Source organism: Hylobates moloch, unplaced genomic scaffold (genome assembly GCF_009828535.3).
Source record: "Hylobates moloch isolate HMO894 unplaced genomic scaffold, HMol_V3 SCAFFOLD_16, whole genome shotgun sequence".
In the NCBI taxonomy this organism is placed as follows: Eukaryota; Metazoa; Chordata; class Mammalia; order Primates; family Hylobatidae; genus Hylobates; species Hylobates moloch.
This window is the reverse complement of record NW_026652291.1, coordinates 5346146-5368043: the sequence shown is the minus strand read 5'-3', so window position 1 is coordinate 5368043 and position 21898 is coordinate 5346146. Positions and strand designations below refer to the sequence as shown.

General features: G+C 48.4%; 1 protein-coding gene and 1 long non-coding RNA gene across 2 annotated transcripts in view; one reads left to right on the top strand and one right to left on the bottom strand.

Annotated features, from left to right (window-relative positions):
• Positions 1 to 2688: 2688 nt before the first annotated feature.
• Positions 2689 to 20401, bottom strand: LOC131381436 (uncharacterized). The gene is made up of 4 exons (XR_009210207.1): positions 20261 to 20401; positions 15956 to 16073; positions 6878 to 9256; positions 2689 to 6703 (listed from the first exon to the last, which is right to left on the bottom strand). It is a non-coding gene; the product is annotated as an uncharacterized LOC131381436 (long non-coding RNA).
• YY1 (YY1 transcription factor) overlaps positions 19890 to 21898 on the top strand; it is a 46236-nt gene continuing 44227 nt past the window's right edge. Inside the window, exon 1 of the mRNA XM_032180556.2 lies at positions 19890 to 21715. Coding sequence (XP_032036447.1) covers positions 21037 to 21715 — 679 coding nt within the window. The 5' untranslated portion in view covers positions 19890 to 21036. The remainder of the gene's footprint in view (positions 21716 to 21898) is intronic.

The following is a 21898-nucleotide window of genomic DNA, read 5'->3' as shown; positions in this document are numbered from 1 at the left end:
TCTCACTCTGTCGCCCAGGCTGGGGTGCAGTGGTGTGATCTTGGCTCATCGCAACCTCTGCCTTCTAGGTTCAAGCAATTCTCCCACCTCAGCCTCCCGGAGTGGCTGGGATTACAGGTGTGTGCCACTAAGCCCCAGCTAATTATTTTTGTATTTTTAGTAGAGATGGGGTTTTACCATGTTGGCCAGGCTGGTAGTGAACTCCTGACCTCAAGTGATCTGTCCACCTTGGCCTCCCAAAGTGCTGGGATTACAGGCATGAGCCACCACACCCAGCCCAGTTGTGACTTTTTAGGGCACTTTTCTTTTTTTTTTTTTTTTTTTGAGATGGAGTCTCGCTCTGTCACCCAGGCTGGAGTGCAGTGGCGCAATCTCGGCTCACTGCAAGCTCTGCCTCCCGGGTTCACGCCATTCTCCTGCCTCAGCCTCTCCGAGTAGCTGGGACTACAGGCGCCCGCCACCACACCCGGCTAATTTTTTGTATTTTTAGTAGAGACGGGGTTTCACCGTGGTCTCGATCTTCTGACCTCGTGATCCGCCCGCCTCGGCCTCCCAAAGTGCTGGGATTACAAGCGTGAGCCACCGCGCCCGGCCTTTTTAGGGCACTTTTCATACGTACAAATCTATTTCAACCCAGAGGGGATGTACCCAAGGTCACACTGCATTGGCAGCATGGTGAGTAGAATTCGGGTCTCCTGATTGTTGGCCAGTGCTCACCCCTCCTCTGCTCTGCTCTGTGCTTCCATAGCAACGTCCCAGTGCTCTTCATGGAAACACACTTAGGATATACCAGGAAGAAGGCACCAAGCTAAGTTACTTTATATGTACCACCTAACTTCATTCTCACAATCGCCTTGAAAGCCAGGCCTGCTTCTCTGCTGGGGCTCAGAGAGGTTAGGTCACTTGTCCAAGGTCACACAGCTAGTAAGAGTGAAGACTGAAGCAGGAGCAGTTCTGTGTTCTTTCTATTCATTTCCAGCTCGGACATCATTTCAGATGCAGTAACAGAAGCAAGGAATTTGAGCTGAAGGGGGCAGGTGCTGGGAAGACACAAGAGGCACCACTGTTGCCAGTTTGTTAAAATGTCAAAGCATCACCAGATTCAGAGCTCTCACTCCCCCAAAGGTGAAGTCATCTCAGGCTCTGGGCACAGGGCCCAATGCTATGCAAGGCCATGAGCTAATACAAGCCCAGACTGCTGGGCCTTGTGTTCTCTTCTCCTTGTGGTATCAGTTTCCTTTTTTTCATACCTCTTTGTCCCAGTTAACTCCTGTGTTTTTGTTGCAAAGTCAAAGGTCACTTTAAAGGCAGACACAGGGCTGGGCATGATAGCTCACTCCTGTTATCCAAGCACTTTGGGAGGCCTAAGTGGGAGGATCCCTTGAGTCCAGGAGTTTGAGACTAGCCTGGGCAACATAGCAGGATCCTGCCCTTTTTTTTTTTTTTTTTTTTAGATGGAGTCTTGCTCTGTCGCCCAGGCTGGTGTGCAGCGGTGCGATCTCGGCTCACTGCAACCTCCACTTCCTGGGTTCAAGCAATTCTCCTGCTGGAGACTCTGGGGTAGCTGGGACTACTGGCGCCCACCACCATGCCCAGCTAATTTTTGTATTTTTAGTAGAGACGAGGTTTCACCATGTTGGCCAGGCTGTTCTCAAACTCCTGACCTTGTGATTCACCCACCTGGGCATCCCAAAGGTTGGGATTACAGGCGTGAGCCACCGCGTCCGGCCAGGATCCTGCCTCTTAAAAAAAAAAAATGTATATGTATATTTTCAAGTCACGGTCTCACTCTTGTCACCCAGGCTGGAGAGCAGTGGCACGATCATGGCATATATTTATTTATTTATTTATTTAAAGAGTCTTGCTCTGTTGCCCAGGCTGGAGTGCAGTGGTGTGACCTCGGCTGACTGCAACCTCCACCTCCCAGGTTCAAGTGATTCTCATGCCTCAGCCTCCTGAGTAGCTGGAATCACAGACATGTGCCACCACTCCTGGCTAATTTTTGTACTTTTAGTAGAGATGGAATTTCGCTATATTGGCCAGCATGGTCTCAAACTCCTGACCTCAAGCCACCTCGGCCTCCCAAAGGGCTGGGATTATAGGCGTGAGCCACCATGCCTGGCCTACAAAAATATTTTTTTAAAAAAATTAGCCAGGCATGGTGGTGGTGTGCACCTGTTGTCCCAGCTGCTAAAGAGGCTGAGGTGGGAGAATCACTTGAACCCAGGAGTACTAGGCTGCAGTAAGCCATGATTGTGCCACTGCACTCCAGCCTGTGAGACAGAGTGAGACCATGACTGTTGAAAAATAAAAAATAAGCTGGGCGCAGTGGCTCACGCCTGTAATCCCAGCACTGTGGGAGGCTGAGGCGGGTGGATCACAAGGTCAGGAAATCGAGACCATCCTGGCTAACACGGTGAAACCCCATCTATACTAAAAATACAAAAAAAAAAAAAAAAAAAAAAGCCAGGCATGGTGGCGGGCACCTGTGGTCCCAGCTACTCGGGAGGCTGAGGCAGGAGAATGGCGTGAACCTGGGAAGCGGAGCTTGCAGTGAGCCGAGATCGTACCACTGCACTCCAGCCTGGGCAACAGAGCGAGACTCCGTCTCAAAAAAATAAAAAAATAAATAAATAATAAAATACAGGCAGACACAGGATAGCTGACACTGGAGGCTGCTACCCAGTAGGTGCCCCAGGAAGTTGGCTCCCTCACATCTGCCCTGACCTCTTCCAGCTCGTCCAGGAGGCTCCCCATCACCATGGAGCTTCCGAGAAAGTCGCCCACTCCAGAAGCAGCCTTACTGCTTTCACAACTTTTATGATTTAAGGCTGAGTTGTTACTTTGCCCCCCAGGTAGGCCCATAAATCTGCCCTTAGCACAGAGTTACATCCATGACCCAGGCCCCACTCTGCTAAGGAGTTCTTTTGGTTGTTTGTAGGATCTGACCCTTGTAACTTGGTTTAAAGCAGGCCGGACAGTTTAAACCAAGCCCAAGCATATGCAATGTGTAAAATACAGGCTGAATTTACAGCAGGAAGTTGGTTCTCCCGGGAGGAGAACCAGGGCCCTTGAGTTTTGGGAACTGGAAAAACAGAGGCTCCCAGAGGGGAAGTGACTTTCAATCCAGTTCAGATATTGAGCACCTCTCTGTGCAAGGCTTGCGATACTAGCTGTTTGCTAACAACCGCAGCCCCAAAGTCCGCTCTTAACTGGGCGTGGCCTCACTGCCTCGGCAGGCTTTCACTTCAGGAGCATTGATTGAGCTGCTCTTTGTAAGCAGCAGTGGAATCAAGTAGCAACCGACACAATCAACAGGGAGAGATATAACCAAGCACCCAAACCAGCACAGAACTGCAAACTGCGCTGCTATGAAAACACAGATGGGGTGAGGGAGAAGGAATATTGGGGAGGGTGGAGCTGCCCGGCTCGTGGTAAGCAGAGGCTCTTTGCAGTGGAGATATTTAAGCTGAGACCTGGAGAAGAGGAACTTGCAGAGCAAAGAAACAGGAGAGCAAGGGAAAAGCATTCCAGGCAGAGGGAACCACAGGTGCTAAGGCAATGAGGAAGGAGGAGTGTGGTGTGTTTGAGGAATCTGGCCTGTGTGAGGGGCATAGGACAGGAGTTGAAGCAGGCAGGGGAGGAGCTACGCCTTAAGCCTTGGTCAGGGGTTTGCATTTCCTTTTCAGTAAAACTGTCTTTTCAAGGGTTCTCAGCAAGGGAATTCCATGATTAGATTTGTCTTTAAAATGCCATGGGCTGTGGGGGTGAGTGATAAGTGGAAGCTGGGAGGCCACAGGGGAGCCCCGGGGGTGGCGCTTGGGGTGCAGGTCTGATGTGGGAAGTGTAGGAAATTACTCTCAGTATTTAAACTGACAAGGGTTAATACAGGGAATTAGGAGCTTACGGGATAGGCTGAAAACAATGGGCTGGGGATCCGGGAATGGCTGACCCACCAAAAAGAGCCAAGTCAGGAAGGTGGGATCAGAGGGCCTCCACTGGCATTACTGAGTTCAAGAGTGTGCAGCTGCGGGGTGACCAGGGGGTCAGAAAATAATGTGACCACTCCTGCAACAACTTCCTCCTGGCTCCCACAAACCGAGGCACAGACACGGAATGAGCTCCATGTCTCCGTGAACTTGCCAGAAAACAAAATAGTGGGAAGACTATTAATCCACCTGACTTCAGCCTTCCCAAACTGGACATCTGATTGAAGAAGCCCAGTCTTCTTCCGGGACCCCAGTTCCCAGAGGGTTTGAGAGACAGTTTTTACTTTGCCGGTCTGCAGACCCAGAGGAAATGCCGAAGAGGAGACCCAGCCCATCCCATTCCCAGCACCCAAGAGGGGAGAAGGAGAAACACCGCAGAGACCTGGCTTGTCCGTGGAGTGGGTGTGGAGACGCAGGCCGGCCCCCAGGGCTCTGATTTGTACAGTGGGTGGATGGGGGGAGGGAAGGAAGGAAGGAAGACAGGGTGCGAGGGCAGGCTACGGGTCCAGCTGTGAGGGCCCATGCAGAGCTCCAGAGGCTCTGGCCTTTTCCAGCCCTGTGGTTCAAGGGGACCGGGGGGGCAGTGCTTCTCTATAGATCACTGATCCACGAGGAGAGAAATCAATTAAAGCCTGTTTACTCACTGAAAAATAACTTAGGCTGGAATTTTTCAAGGGGGAAAAGAAAGCTCCAAAGTACAATGCATCTGCTGGCCACTGGCTCTATTAATAACACATAAACCATCGCCAATAAACAGAAAAAGTGTGAAATACACACAGTGCCTCTATTAAAAGGGAGGAGGGGGTGAAGCAGGGTGGGAAGACAGACATACCGGGGACAGGAAAAGAAAAAACTAACACACCATGAGGAGGACAGGAAGAGACCGCGAGAGACCTACAGGGGAAGACGGGAGAGCTGGGTCACAGGCAGGATGAGAACTAGTGAATAGGCAGCTGCAGTCAAAGACACAGAGATGCGAGGAGGTGTGAGGAGTGATTTTGCTCTTTGTCCCCTAAGTAGGAGCTCTGTTTGATTCACTGTAAAGGCTATCCCATGCTTCTGGAAGCAGTCTCTAAATCCTCAGCTGAGTTGCTGATGTGACCTGTACCAGCTGGAACAGCCTAGATGCACTTCTCAATCTGCTTCCCAGTGACCCAAATGTGGCCACATCTCCTAGCTTTGAATAGTGAGCTCTTACTGCACACACTTGCTGGGAGGTCAGTGGATGAGTTTCATCTTTAATTCTTTATTCTCTCCCCTGCCTTGCCTAAGGTAACCATTATTAACTAATGAGTGTGTATCTCCCATTCCTTTCTTTGTGCTCACGTAACATATCAACACAGCTAGCTGGACTGATAGGAGGAGTGGCAGGTTTCAACAGAGACATACAAGTACAGTTCAAAGCCCAAAGCCATGTGTAACACACATACCATGCTGATCAGGGGAATACGGTCGCTCAAGAGGGAGGGCTTACATCGGGCTGGAATGCTGGGAAAGTGGCATCTCAGGCGGAAGTTGAAGGATTAAGTATCCAGAGGCAGAGTGTGGGGAGGAAGACATTCCAGGTAGAAGGCAAAGCAAGGAGACAGCTGGGACATGGCAGATAACGTGGTGTAACTGCCAGGAAGATGTATGCAGAAGGGTGGTGGCTTTTGAGTAGAGGAAGATCAGGGCCAGAGAGCCAACTTAAGAAAACCAGCGTTCGTTACAGCGCACTGAGCAACCAGGATGAAAGCAGAAAAACTCTTGCAGTTCAACAGCCGATCTCAGGACCGTGCTTACAGATCAAGTAACTGGACTAAATCAGCTCCAGGGTCTCTTTTCACTCAAATTCTATGATGCCCACCAAATCAGTAAATGTAAATACCACTTCTTCCCACCTTAAAAAAAGAGATGTTCCATGAAGAGTGTCTTGGTACCCAGTTGGCTCGTCATCACTGAGCTCTGGGTGCCCAGTGGTGGCTGCCACATGGGAGCACTTGATATTTAGTGAACTGAATTAGTTGCTTTTTTGGTCTCCTATATAGTCCACTGTGGAAACAGACTGATGATTCCATTACAACATAGTTAGTACAATGAAGGAATGCCCAGACTATGGGCACACAGTGACTCTCCAGGGAACAGTTTCAGAGACAAAGAGACAAAGAAGGTCAAACTTTTTTAGAGAATTATACAGGCGGTGAGAAGTTAAACTTTTTAGCTATGAGGGAGGGAGGGAGGGAAGGAAGTAGGAAGCAGGTAGAGCTCTTGAATTCAGTTAACCACAAAACACAGTTAACCATGTCACTACACTATTAGGTTTTAAACAGGGAGACCAGCTTTCCACTGTAATTTTTCCTTCTGGTGGGGAAATGTTACAGTTGGCTAAAGTTGCCGAAAGACTGGCTCCAAAATGAGAAATCAGGGAAAAAGCATAAACTCAAAATAGATGATTTGGCTTCAACAGCTTTTATTTTTTTAGTTAATATATTTTTTTGAGAGACAGGGTCTCACTCTGCCCCCTAGACTGGAACGCAGCAGCGCAATCACAGCTCACTGCAACCTTGACCTCTTGGGCTGAAGGGATCCCTACCTCAGCCTCCCAAGTAGCTGGGACCATAGGCACATGCTACCATGTCTGTCTGATTTTTGTATTTTTTTGTAGACATGGGGTCTCACTATGTTGCCCAGGCTGGTCTTGAACTCCTGGACTTAAATAATTCTCTTGCCTCAGCCTCCCAAAGTGCTGTGATTACAGGCATGAACCACCGTGCACAGCTGGCTTTCACAGCTTAAATTTTTTTTTTCTGAATATAAAACATATAAAAACTGTGTATGTATAGACCCATGTTCATAACAGCATTATTTACAACGGCTAAAACATATAAGCAACCCATGTGTCCAATGACAGATGAATAAGCAAAATGTGATAGATACATACAATGAAATATTATTCAGCCTGAAAAAGGAAGGAAATTCTGACACATGCTACAACATGGATGACCTTTAGGACATTATGCTAAGTCCTAATAAGACAGTCACAAAAAGACAAATACTGCATGAGTCTACCAATATAAATGAGGTACCCAGGGTAGTCAAAATCATAGAGATAAGAATTAGAATGGTGGTTACCAGGGCTGGGAGAAGGATGGAATGGGGAGTTATTGTTTAATGGATATACAGTTTCAGTTTTGCAAGTTGAAGAGTTCTGGAGATGGATGGTGATGATGGCTGCACAACAATATGAATGTACTCAATTCATATTGTATTGAACTGTACATTTTAAAAATGGTTAAGATGGCCAGGCCTGGTGGCTCACGCCTGTAATCTTCCAGCACTTTGGGAGGCCGAGGTGGGCAGATCACTTGAGGTCAGGAGTTCGAGACCAGCCTGGCCAACATGGTGAAACCCCATCTCTATTAAAAATACAAACGCTAGTTGGGCATGATGGTGTACGCCTGTAATCCCAGCTACTTGGGAGGCTGAGGCACAAGAATTGCTTGAACCCAGGAGGCAGAGGTTGCGGTGAGTCGAGACTGCGCCGCTGCACTGCAGCTTGGGCGACAGAGTAAGACTCTGTCTAAAAAAAAAAAAAAAAAAAAAAAAAAATAGGCTGGGCACTATGGCTCGTGCCTGTAATCCCAGCACTTTGGGAGGCCGAGGCGGGTGGATCACCTGACATCAGGAGTTTGAGACCAGCCTGGCCAACGTAGTGAAACCCTGTCTCTACTAAAAATACAAAAATTAGCTGGGTGTGGTGGTGTGTGCCTGTTCCAGCTACTTGGGAAGCTGAGACAGGAGAATCGCTTGAACCCCAGGAGGCGGAAGTTGCAGTGAGCCAAGATTGTGCCACTGCACTCCAGCCTGGGCAACAGAGCAAGACTTCGTCTCAAAAAACAAACAAACAAAAAAAAAACAACATACAATGGTTAAGATGGTAAATTTTGTTATGTGCATTTTATAACAAAATTTTTTAAATGCACGTTTGATTATTACACACAAAGTAAAAAATAAACCAATAGGTGCAGTGTCTCACATCTGTCATCTTAGCACTTTGGGAGGCTGAGACAGGAGGACTGCTTGAGCCCACCAGCCTCGGCAACATAGGGAGACCCCGTTTCTACAAAAGAAATTTAAAAATTGGCTGTGCACAGTGGCTCATGCCTTGAATCCCAGGACTTTGGGAGGGTAAGGCATGGGGATCTCGAGCCCAGGAGTCCAAGACCGGCCCTGGCAACATAGCGAGGCCGTCTCTAGAAAAAATACAAAAATTAGCTGGGCATGGTGGTGTGTGCCTGTGGTTCCAGCAACTCAGGGGGCTGAGGTGGGAGGATCACTTGACCAAGGAAGGTCAATGCCGCAGTGAGCTATGAAAACGCGACTGCACTCCAGCTTGGTTGAAAGAGTGATAAACCAATCTCAAAAAAAAAAAAAAAAAAATTAGCTGGGCACGGTGGTGTGTACCTGTGCTTCCAGCTACTCAGGAGGCTGGATTGCTTGAGGCAGGAGAATCACGTGAGCCTGGGAAGTCAAGGCTGCAGAAAGCTGTATTCAAGTCAGCCTGGGCAACAGAGTGAGACCCTATCTCAAAAAAATAAAAATACAAAATAAATCCAATTACCCAAATCCTAGTTTGCAGAAGCAAACTACATTACATTTTTGCTCATTTTATCACAGTCCCTTTTCATGTTAAAACCATCTATAAAATCTATGGTTTTATATCCGGTGGATTGCACATAGGTAGCCCATAAAATTCCCAAGAGGAGACTCTTTCGCCATACAGAAGAGTTAGCTCCCCTTACAATGCCCCACCCCCCATTTCCACAGGGAACTACTGACAGTCTGATGTGCATCACTATCAGTTGGGAATAGGTCCATTTCGAGTTACTAACACCCCTGTACAGTGGCTCACATGTGCAGCCCAGTGGTAGTGAGTTCATGATTGATAGTGCCGGACCAATGACTGTAATTCTCTTAGCCTTTTCTTTAGGTGGTGGCCGCCACCCTGGCCATCACACAGGTTTTCAGGCAGGCAAAAAGAGGGCTGTATTCTGAAGTTTTATCTTTTTATTAGGGAAGAGAAGCTTCTCTAGTAACACATTTTCCTTTACATTTCACTGGCCAGAACTGGGTCACATTCTCCCCTACTCTGCAGATCCACCACTGGCCGAAGGGAGTAAGATTGCCTTGGTTGTTGAACCAATCAGGATTCACCTCTCAAGCTAAGGTAGATTCTTTCCCTCTCCTCAAGGCATCAGAAGATTTCTACTCTGTATCTGAAAAAGGCTCTGTAAGGAAAGAACACCGGTTGCTGAAAGAGTAGTTGGGGTTGGGTGTGGTGGTTCACGCCTGTAATCCCAGCACTTTGGGAGGCCGAGGTGGGTGGATCACTTGAGGTGAGGAGTTAGAGACCAGCCTGGCCAACATGGTGAAACCCTGTCTCTACTAAAAATACAAAAATTAGCCAGGCATGGTGGCACATGCCTCTAGTCCCAGCTCCTTGGGGGGCTGAGGCAGGAGAATCACTTGAACCCGGCGGTGTAGGCTGCAGTAAGCAGAGATCTTGCCACTTCACTCCAGCCTGGGTGACAGAGGAAGACTCCATCTCAACAAAAAACAAAAAAACAAAAAACAAAAAACAAATAGTTGGGTAGGCAACAAAGTGACTGCCACAGGGAATGCACACACATGCACATGATATACAATAGTGTATCCAACCATTTCCCCTAGGTGGTTTCTAGAAGGTACTTATGACACATAACCCAGGTTTTACTAAGTTTAATGTTGAAAAAGCACCCCATAAACTGTATATTGATCACACATCTGAATATCTCTAAACCATAAAATGGAGTTAACAGTACCTATACCTCACGGCTGCGCCCACTGAATGAGTTAATATGTGTGCTTAGAACAATGCCTGGCACATGGTAAGGGCTACATGAGAGTTAGCTGCTATTATTAATATCAAGCTGGCAGGTAACACATTTTTGAATGAGAGTCAAGACACGCCCCTCCCATCATCAGTAGGTTCGTATGACAGATATAGCTAATAAGATGAAAATGTACACATTACATTTATTATGTAATACGTAAGCTACTAAATTTGGACCCTAAAAGAACAATAGTCCAAATATAGGATGAAGAAATGTGATTTAAGAGCTACACGTGTGAGGGCAAGCAGTCACACAAGCTACACATGTGTGACTCTGAAAACTGGAAGAGATGGGTACTAATGAATCTTGACAGCATGAACTCACTGCTGGACCTGGCTACTTACTCCAGGTAGAAGCCAGAAGTGGAACAGTTCTATTCTCCATCTAGGAAGCTTTGCATCTAGAGTTTAAAGGTTTGAAGAAAAAAAGGGATAAGCAGAGTCCAAGGGAAATTACTACTTAATGGCTAGAAGAGGTATGTGTGAGCACATCTATAAAACATCCCTAACTACCTGTAACACAGATTGCACACTGTTCCCTGCTAACGACTGGCTTAATACATCCATCAATAAGACTGGAAATCATTGTTTTATATGGCCTCCTTCTTTGTTGTGGTACTTGTGATACCATTTGCTTTCAGGAGGCTGTATGGAAGACTGTGCCAGCTGAATCTGAGCTTGTCGAAATGATTTGCCCAAAACACAGTCTATTTCAAGGATTTCTGCAGCACTAACTCCTTTTGCAATTATCCCTTTGAGAACATAATTAGAAATATATATCACTTTCATGTGGTTTGGGGTAAGCAATTCTCTTTACCTTCATCACATTATAAACGAAGTCCAAGACTGATTTTTCATTGTGTTTGAAATGGATTTTCTAGAATTATGTCTAATTTCCAGATATCGTAGAGATTAATACCACTCAAAAAGTCTTAAGGACAAGCAAGCTAAAATTGAGTTCCCAGAGAGTCTGATTCCTTTAAGACTCTGAAGACACTGTTTAGCCAGGTTGAGAAGCATTTTCCCATCATCCCCAACTCCCCGGGCTAAAGTGAACAACCACTTATTTAACACTTCACATGTTCCAGACCCAGAGCACTCAGAACCACAGTGAGCTACAAAATTGCAGAAGAAACATCCTTTCCCCCAGAAGCTTCCAACCCACTTAACTATCTTCAAGTGGTTAAAATAAGACAGCTGACTATTAAGTTAGAAATATTACATGCTATAGGGAAATAGACCAGGAAAGGAAAGCGAAGAAATTCCTTTTAACTGCAGGATCTGGACAAGCCTTTAGTTCAGGCAGGATCTGAACAGAGTAGAGAGGCAGGTGGATGTGAAGAAGGTATCCCTTAGTGGAGGGATGAAAAATGGAGGGATATATTCACCAACAACGGAGCGTCTGTGACTTCAGTGTGTGTGTGTGTGTGTGTGTGTGTGTGTGTGTGTGGCGGGTGGAGGCTGCTCAGAATAGTGCAGGAGGGAGGGAGAAAAACAGTAAGAGGGCCGGGCGCAGTGGCTCATGCTTGTAATCCCAGCACTTTGGGAGGCCGAGGCGGGTGGATCACAAGGTCAGGAGATCGAGACCACGGTGAAACCCCGTCTCTACTAAAAAAATACAAAAACTTAGCCGGGCGTGGTGGCGGGCGCCTGTAGTCCCAGCTACTCGGAGAGGCTGAGGCAAGAGAATGGCGTGAACCCGGGAGGCGGAGCTTGCAGTGAGCTGAGACTGCGCCACTGCACTCCAGCCTGGGTGATAGAGCGAGACTCCGTCTCAAAAAAAAAAAAAAAAAAAGAAAAATAGTAAGAGATGAGGAAATGTATTTAGCACCTATTACGTGCCAGGGGTGTTGTACATGTTATTTCAATCACACTTTATAACAATATTGAACAGTAATATTCCTTTTTTATAGATGAAGAAATTGGCCCAGAGAGATTCAGAAACTCCTCTAAGATCATTTAGCTAGTCAATGGACTAAATAGTCAATAAATATTCAAATCAGGTCTTTTTTCTTTGCCATACCACGTTGGCTTTCTGGACTACCCTACAGGCAATAGGTGGTGAAGGAGGGCAGACGCAGTAGCATCAGCAGGTATCTCTGTTCAGGTAGAGCCCACCGTGTGTCCAGACTGGGCTGACTCTTTTACCTCTGGAAATAAGAGGCAAATGAGACACCATCCCTGCCCTCGAAGAACCTTGTGTGCTTTTGTGGGAAAACAAAAACATTGATGGACACATGTATTAAAATATAAGGACACATGTATTATAATGTAAGTACAATGACAACAATTTGGGGAGAGTGCTATGGAAACACCCTTCCAAAGAAAGTGTCCTAGAGAGGTCATCCAGGCTGTCTTGGAAGAAGTATAAAGTTGAAGAAGGTGAGAAAGGATATTTTAGGCAGAGGAAAAGATCGCTCTGAAAACAAAGATAGGAACTGTCATGGTCCACACACCTCGAGGTAATAGGAACGACAGGGAATAAGGCTGGAAGGCTTGGGAATGCCTTGCTGAGGAGCTGAAGCCCTGGGAAGCCCCTGAAGATTTTGATCAGGGCAGTGATATGGTTACATGCTAATGCTAGGAAAATCCAGGAGTGCCTTGGGGAAGGAAGACTGGAGGCAGTTAGAGCAGCTGGTCAGCAGAGGTGAGGGGAGAGAGCCAGAGCCTGTGTGAGGACAGTAGTCACAGGCATGGAGAAGAGTTAGGTTTGAGAGATACCTAGGAGGTAAACGCATCAGGTTCTGGTGGCTCAGAGATTAAAAACTTATCACTAATATAGCAAATCTCTGAAAAAAAAAAAAAAAAAAAGAAGAAGAAAAGAAAGGTCTGACTAGCAATGTGTCCTCATCTACCCTAAGAAACTAAGTGAACACTGGGTCCTGTCTATAAACATTAGTCCTGAGGCCAGCAGTGCCAGAATGCAAAGAACAAACACAGATGCTGAGATGTGAGTGGGCAGGCCAGTTCACCTATGAACAACAAGGGTAAGAAGGAAACAGAACCAGTCCTGGAGAGTACAAACACTGGGCCCTCTTCCTTAATTTGCACACCTGATTCAGGTATTTTACTTACCCTTACAGATTTCTATAACTCCTGAAGACTGATATTTTTATTCGTTTTATTTATTTATTTTTTCAGACAGGGTCTCATTCTGTCGCCCAGGCTGGAATGCAGGAGTGTGATTCTGACTCACCACAACCTCTGTCTCTCAGGTATGAGCGATTCTCCTGCCTCAGCCTCCCAAGTAGCTGGGACTACAGGCATGTGTCACCACGCCCAGCTAATTTTTTTGCATTTTTAGTAGAGACGGGGTTTCGCCATGTTGGCCAGACTTGTCTCAATCTTCTGGCCTCAAGTGATCCACCCACCCTGGCCTCCCAAAGAGCTGGGATTACAGGTGTGAGCCACTGTACCATTTACCAGTTTTGCAGCTAAGTACCTTTCTAATTCTCTTGGCAGCTGGTCTACCTTCCAAGGCCCAGAACTCCAAAACAATTTCCACTATCAACCCCCAAGTTCAATGGGAACTTGGAAGAAATGGCTTATAAAAAACAAGTAAAAATTAAAAAGTAGGACCTAATGTTAATCAAGTGCCTAATGTTAATCAACAGCCATCCTCAGTAGCAGTTTCAGTGAACTAATTTGTTGATTTTCCAAGGCTAAATACAGCCCTTTTATATGGAGCACACTGGGTTTATTCAAAATATTTACAGATCTATCACCTGATTTATCTACTCCTGTTTCACACAGATATTAACACTAAAAAAAAAAAAAGCCAAACACTGGGATGGGCACTTCTTGTTGTGTTAAACTTTCAAGTCACAGTTGAAATGTCCCTTTCTCATGAAGGCCTTTACCTTGCTAGGCTAGGCTAGATTCTCTGTCCCCAAACTCTCACTTCTTTGTAGGACTTCTATAAATGAATATTAGGTATGGGCTGGGCGCGGTGGCTCATGCCTGTAATCCTAGCACTTTGGGAGGCCGAGGCAGGTGGATCACTTGAGGTCAGGAGTTTGAGACCGGCCTGGCCAACATGGTGAAACCCCGTCTCTATTAAAAATACAAAAAAATCAGCCAGGTGTGGTGGCGCATGACTATAGTTCCAGCTACTTAGCAGGCTGAGGCAGGAGAATTGCTTGAACCTGGGAGGCAGAGGTTGCAGTGAGCTGAGATTGTGCCACAGCACTCCAGCCTGGGCAACAGAGTGAGACACTGTCTCAAAAAAAAAATTTTTTTTTTTAGATATGTATTTATGAACTATCTGTTCACAGCTGAACTCCCTGTGGCCTGTAGACTTCGTGAAGACAGGCATGCTTGTCTTGTTCTTGTTCACAGCTATATCTACGCTTTGGGCCTTGCACTGCAAGTGCGAGGTAAATGGTGACTGAACAGCTGGTCTCACCTAACTCCCTGTGGGGCGTCACTCCTTTCTGCCAAACAGAAAAAAATTCCTATCAGAAAGGTTACTGCCCAGTTTCATAGAGAGGACACGTTAACTCCCAAATCACATAAGCTCTTCCCACTCCACCACGCTCACCTGCCTCACACACACAAATACCTGAATCGACTTCCTGCATTTTCCACACTGCAATAAATGTGCTTCTGTGAAAACAAGTGTGGCTATGAAAGTTACCATGGATTGGCCGGGCGCAGTGGCTCATGCCTGTAATTCCAGCACTTTGGGAGGCTGAGGCGGGTGGATCACGAGGTCAGGAGATCAAGACCATCCTGGCTAACACGGTGAAACCCCGTCTCTACTAAAAATACAAAAAATTAGCCAGGCACAGTGGCGGGCGCCTGTAGTCCTAGCTACTCGGGAGGCTGAGGCAGGAGAATGGTGTGAACCCGGGAGGTGGAGCTTGCAGTGAGCCAAGATCCCGCCACTGCACTCCAGCCTGGGCAACAGAGTGAAACTCTGTCTCAAAAAAAAAAGAAAGTTACCATGGATTAAAGAATTTCTGGCCAGGCTCACGCCTGTAATCCCAGCACTCTGGGAGGCTGATAGGAGCAGATCCCTTGAGCTCAGGAGTTCAAGACCAGCCTGGGCAACTTGGCAAAACCCTGTCTCTCCAAAAAATAGCTGGGCGTGATGGTGCATGCCTGTAGTCCAAGCTACTTGGGGGGCTGAGAAGGGAGGATCACTTGAGCTGGGGAGGTTGAGGCTACGGTGAACTGAGATCCTGCCACTGCACTCCAGCCTGGGCAATGAGTGAGACCCTGTCTCAAAAAAAAAAAAAAAAAAATTCAATTCATTCTGTTTAATTGCACATTCCATATTTGCTGGGATGGGCGGGCAGTAGGAGCAACTGCAGTACAATTAAGTTGATTTAGCTTCTTCTCTGGAGGGACGTTATACTAGCAAAGCAGAGAAAAACAGAGGCTAATCTATTACTAAAGATTTCAACTTTCTTTGTATTTATGGGCAATAATCAGGTTCAATCATTGTAATAAACCACTTGGCCCAAGAAAAAGAATTTAACTAAGATCTTATAAAAGGACATAAGATACTACATAAAGGGTCTCAGCTTTATAGATGTGAGATTTCACCTATTAACATATAGTTAGGAGGCTGGGTGTGGCGGATGGCACCTGTAATCCTACCACTTTGGGAGGCCAAGGCCAGTGGATCACTTGATGTCAGGAGTTCAAGACCAGCTGGGCCAACGTGATGAGGCCTGTCTCTACTAAAAATAAAAACGAAATAGCAGGGCATGGTGGTGCGTGTCTGTAATCCCAACTACTTGGGAGGCTGAGGCAGGAGAATTGCTTGAACCCGGGAGGCGGAGGTTGCAGTGAACCAAGATTGTGCCACTGTACTCCAGCCTGGGTGGCAGAGAAATCTCAAAAAAACAAACAAAAAACCCTCCATATAAACATATATAGTATATAGTTAGAGGTTGGGCACAATGGCTCATGCCTGTAATCCCAACACTTTGGGAGGCCAAGGCAGGTGGATTGCTTGAGCTTAGGAGTTCGAGACCAGCCTGGGGAACATGGTGAAACCCCATCTCTACTAAAAATAAAAAAATTATCAGGGCATGATGGTACGCACCTACAGTCCCAGCTACTCAAGAGGCTGAGTCAGGAGAATCACTTGAGCCCAGAAGACAGAGGTTGCAGCAAGCAGAGATCACACCACTGCATTCCAGCATGGGCGACACAGCAAGACCCTAAAAAAAAACAACAAACAAACACAGGGTATTTCACTATAATTTAAACTCCAAATCTAATATATGCATTGATTTGGTGGGAAAAGTATCCCTTTAATAGTTTCAAAGATTCCACAACCAAGAAGGATATCTATAGTTTAGACAGTTAAGAACATGTACATACCTAGTTTTTCATTTAACTTGGATCCAAACTAGGGGTAACTAATTTGGATGCATGCACAAAAATTTTCATTCTGATTTTTGTAAACATTTCATTGAAAACTGGGCGTGGATGTGAATTGGAACAGGATCACACTACTGAAACTTACACAGGTTTTGCAGTCTCACAAAAGGCAGGAGAGTCAAGCTCTCGCTTTTGACCTCAATCACTATCTTTTTACCACACCGCCATGTGACCTTGAGCACATCTCCTCTGTTAGGTGGTTTCCTTGTCTGCAAAATGAAGTCTGGACTAGATGCCCCATCTGGCTCTAACGGTCTCAATACTGTAACTGATGCAGAGCACCTATTTCCTTCCTACTTGAAGGAACTGAGAAAGAACTAAACATTAGAACCAAAAAGCAATTTCATGAGGCAGCCAAATCAGTTGTGATAAGGAAAATTATTTAGCATGAGTTCATGACTTGAATCAATCCCAATCTAGATATAGCCGAATCAGATTTAATAGCCTCCCTGTAATCAATAGAGAAGACACTGTCTGGACTAGGCAAGGAAGGAGAGGTATCAGCATCTCTTAATAGCCTTTATTCTTCACTTATTCTCACCCCTCACCCTCCTTCCTTGAACCCAAGTTTGAGTATTTAATGAAAGTTTCAGAAAATGAATGAATGGGAAATGAGGGAGGTGAGGAGATGGCAAAAGAGTTGTCAGCTGACAGTCCACATCTTTGTCCTGCTGCTGTGCTGAGAAGGTAGTCAAACGAATATTCCTTGTAGAATATTTGTCACTGCATCTTCTCAGCCATTAGTGAGCTCTGATTTCTTGGAGATTCTAGAAAGCTCTGCACAACTGTTGTGATGTATCTAATATTATTTCTTCTATAGTTGTTGATGTTCAATTTCCTTTTTTTTTTTTTTTTGAGATGGAGTTTTGCTCTTGTTGCCCAGGCTGGAGTACAATGGCATGATCTCGGCTCACCGCAGTAAGAATCGCTTGAGCCCAGAAGACGGAGGTTGTAGTGACTAAGAAATGGTCAAGTAATATCACACAGAATTCCCGTCTGTCATGGTGCTTTAAACTTCATGTCCTTGCATGAATCAAAAAGCAAGCAATCGCCAGGCACGGTGGCTCACTCCTATAATCCCAGCATTTTGGGAGGCCAAGGTGGGTGGATCATTTGAGGTCAGGAGTTCAAGACCAGCCTGGCCACCCATGGCAAGACCCCATCTCTAATAAAAATACAAAAATTAGCCAGGTGTGGTGGCGTGGACCTATGGTCCCAGCTACTCGGGAGACTGAGGCAGGAGAATCGCTTGAACCCGGGAGGCGGAGGTTGCGATGAGCCAAGATTGCGTCACTGCACTCCAGTCTGGGTGACAGAGCAAGGCTCCATCTCAAAAAAAAAAAAAAAAAAAAAAAAAGCAAGCTTCATGTACAAGGCATCACTTCATGTACAAGGCATTGAGCTGACAGACAAAGCCATGGCCTTTGCTCAGATAGGGTTGAGAGACAATAATCAATTATTGCCAAAATAAAAGGACTCTAGGAGTTCAGAGGGAATCCCAATGCATTTTGTACAAACAGAACAGAATAAAAGTAGGGAGGCTAGGTGCACTCCAGCACTTTGGGAGGCCAAGGCAGGAGACCAGCCTGGGCAACAGAGCCCTTAAGACCTCATATCCAAAAAAAAAAAATTTTTTCAAAAAAAATTTTTTAATCAGCTGGGCATGTGGTGGGGCACCTGTAATCTTTAGCTCTTTGGGAGGCTGAGGTGGGAGGACTGCTTGAATCCAGAAGTTCAAGGCTGCAGTAAGCTATGATTGGCCACTGCACTCTAGCCTGCGAGACAAAGCTAGACCCTGCCTCAGAAAAACAAAAACAAAAACAAAATACAGCAGTTAACTTATCCTCACTTTTATTACTATTTTTTAGAGACAGAGTCTCACTTTGTCACCCAGGCTGGAGTGCAGTGGCACGATCTCGGCTCATTGCAACCTCTGCCTCCTGGTTTCCAGCAACTCTCCTGCCTCAGTTTCCTAAGTAGCTGGGTCTACAGGCGTGCACCACCACGCCCAGCTTAATTTTTGTATTTTCAGTAGAGGTGGGGTTTCACCATGTTGGCCAGGCTAGTCTGGAACTCCTGACCTCAGGTGATCCACCCACCTCAGCCTCCCAAAGTGCTGGGATTACGGGCGTGAGCCACCACGCCCAGCCTATCCTCACTTTCAGAATCCCATGATTCTGAAACTGCAATTTGATCTGTCCTTTTAAAATAATTTTTACCTTTAGCAAGTGCAAGCAGGCGAGAGCCACAACACACATTATCTTTGCATGTCTAGTCGTAAGATACTCCACAATTAAACAGTAGAAAACAAGAATATCTCTCACTAGAGAAAACTTAAGGCCTAACAGGCCACCTCCTATGGGACAAGTTTAAAAAGCTATTTTCTGGAGCAGGTACTAGGAGAGCCTTCAGGAGCATCTTAGTGCTTTCTGACCTACTACCGTTCCTCAAAGCTTTGAATCCTTTTGGGCTTTCTCCATTTGAATGTGAACACCTACAGATATACAGCTCAGAAGCCAGGATGCTTAATGGGTAATTCCCTCATTTCTCTTGCTCTCACAATTGGTGTTTATGGGGAAGTATCAACTACTTGCAGTGACATTTCCCCATCAATTGCTAGAGAGTGGGAAAAGTGAAATTTAAAAAGCATTAAGACATGTAAAAGTTCTCCCACAACTGGTTTTCATTCATGAAATATTTATGCAAAGTTTATAAGCTATAAAGCCAGAAATGACTTAATTCAACAGATTTGACTTTTCCAAACTGTGTGGGTGCCAGTACTCCAAGAGGAATTATTCAGGTTTGAAAGCTCAGATTCAAAGAGGAAACGATCTAATTTGTCACTCCTTACACTAATATTCTCAAAAATCAAGTCCAATGCGATTTAGCAACAAAACTAGGATTTATAAAGTCGCCTTTTAATGAAAATGTATAGTCTACTTGTTTTAACAAGTTGAGCCTAAGATTAATGTATTGCGTACAGTTCAGAAAATCATGGGCCTCAACTGCATGAACACTTACAAAACAGTAAATGTTGAGAATATTCAAGTTGAACAGATTCACAGAGGCATTAAATCGGCCAAACAAGTACAACAAAGACACATCTTTCTAACTCTTCAGTTTGTCATAGTTTCCTTAAAAATCAGGAAATCTTTGTTTTGCTTTAAGGCAAACTGTCAGGTCGACCAAAAGAACAGATAAGAGCAGAAACACTTCGCTGCAATATAACTCATTCAAGAAGGGTTAACTTGCCGCTAATCCGTGCCACAAAAAAAAATCTAGGCTCTGTTGCAGGTACAATGGAGGACACGGCTGAAAAAATTTGGAATTTTCAATGAGACAAATGCAAAACCTGGTGGGCGTTAAGAAAGAGCACCTATGAAAGTGACAAATGGGGGAAATGGTGGGCAAGGGAAACAATGGCTGGCTGGAGAGCGAAGAAGGGGAAGCTCAGAAGAAAATTTTAGAAAGCCGCCAGGACCCTGTAGTTCTAAGATCTACCGGGAAACAGGCACCCAACGGCTGCGTCTCAGGTTTCCGCGGGTCACAAAAGAATAACGGACATCCTCCCAACGGTGGCCCTGCGGCTCCGCGGGCGCTTCCGCCGAGCTCGCGCCGACCCCGCGCTCGGCCCCGCACCCAGCCGAGCGCTCGTGGCGAGATGCCGGACGCTGCCCGCGTCGCCCGATTTTGTCCGTTCGGTCCTCCCCACTCACCCTGCGGCCATCGCTCGCCCGAAGCCAGGCGACAAAAGCAAACACCGCCCGACGCGAAAAAGGAAGCACAGGCGTTTCTCGTCAAAGCAGATTTTATTGGGGCGACGGGGCCGCCCCGCACGCGCCAGCCGCTCCCCGCGCGGCCACCGGGCCGCCCACCCGCCTCAACCCCGCGCCCGGCCGGCCCCTCCCTCCCTTCTCCTCAGGCTCCCGCCCCCGTGGTGCCCGGGGCCGTGCGGACCGCTCACCGGCTCCCAAGGCAGCGGCTGCAGCGGCGACGCCCCGTTCCCGAGTGCGGCCCCGGCCCGAGGCGGCGGGTTTTGTGGCTGTTGCACCGCGAAGGGCGGGAGCCGCGCGACACCGGGCAGCGGGAGGCGGAGGCGGCGGCGGCGGCGCGCTGACGTCACGCGCCGCGAGCCAGCCAGCGCGCGTGCGAGCTGCCCCGCCCCCGGGCCCATCGGCCCCAATCCGGGAGGAGCCCGGCGAGTGGGCGGGGCCGCGGAGGCCAACGGACAGATCGATTGGCCGAGAGGAGAATCTAGAGGGCGAACGGGCGAGTGGCAGCGAGGCGGGGCGGGCTGAGGCCAGCGCGGAAGTCTCGCGAGGCCGGGCCCGACCAGAGTGTGGCGGCGGCGGCGGCGGCGAGATCTGGGCTCGGGTTGAGGAGTTGGTATTTGTGTGGAAGGAGGCGGAGGCGCAGGAGGAAGGGGGAAGCGGAGCGCCGGCCCGGAGGGCGGGAGGAGGCGCGGCCAGGGCGGGCGGTTGCGGCGAGGCGAGGCGGGGAGCCGGGACGAGCAGCGGCCGAGCGAGCGCGGGGCGCACCGAGGCGAGGGAGGCGGGGAAGCCCCGCCGCCGCCGCGGCCGCCGCGCCCGCCCCTTCCCCCGCCGCCCGCCCCCTCTCCCCCCGCCCGCTCGCCGCCTTCCTCCCTCTGCCTTCCTTCCCCACGGCCGGCCGCCTCCTCGCCCGCCCGCCCGCAGCCGAGGAGCGGAGGCCGCCGCGGCCGTGGCGGCGGAGCCCTCAGCCATGGCCTCGGGCGACACCCTCTACATCGCCACGGACGGCTCGGAGATGCCGGCCGAGATCGTGGAGCTGCACGAGATCGAGGTGGAGACCATCCCGGTGGAGACCATCGAGACCACAGTGGTGGGCGAGGAGGAGGAGGAGGACGACGACGACGAGGACGGCGGCGGTGGCGACCACGGCGGCGGGGGCGGCCACGGGCACGCCGGCCACCACCACCACCACCATCACCACCACCACCACCCGCCCATGATCGCTCTGCAGCCGCTGGTCACCGACGACCCGACCCAGGTGCACCACCACCAGGAGGTGATCCTGGTGCAGACGCGCGAGGAGGTGGTGGGCGGCGACGACTCGGACGGGCTGCGCGCCGAGGACGGCTTCGAAGATCAGATCCTCATCCCGGTGCCCGCGCCGGCCGGCGGCGACGACGACTACATTGAACAGACGCTGGTCACCGTGGCGGCGGCCGGCAAGAGCGGCGGCGGCGGCTCGTCGTCGTCGGGAGGCGGCCGCGTCAAGAAGGGCGGCGGCAAGAAGAGCGGCAAGAAGAGTTACCTCAGCGGCGGGGCCGGCGCGGCGGGCGGCGGCGGCGCCGACCCGGGCAACAAGAAGTGGGAGCAGAAGCAGGTGCAGATCAAGACCCTGGAGGGCGAGTTCTCGGTCACCATGTGGTCCTCAGGTGAGCGCCGGCCGCGCGCCCCGGCCCCGGGATGTTTTTGTTTTGAAGGGAAGCCATGTTTTATGTGTGTGATGGGCGCCGCCATCTTCTTCGCCAGGGCAAGTATGGCGGCCCCAAAAGATGGCGGGCCGTGCGGCGGCGGGGGCGCGGCGGCGGCGGCGGGCGGCGGGCCGCGAAGATGGC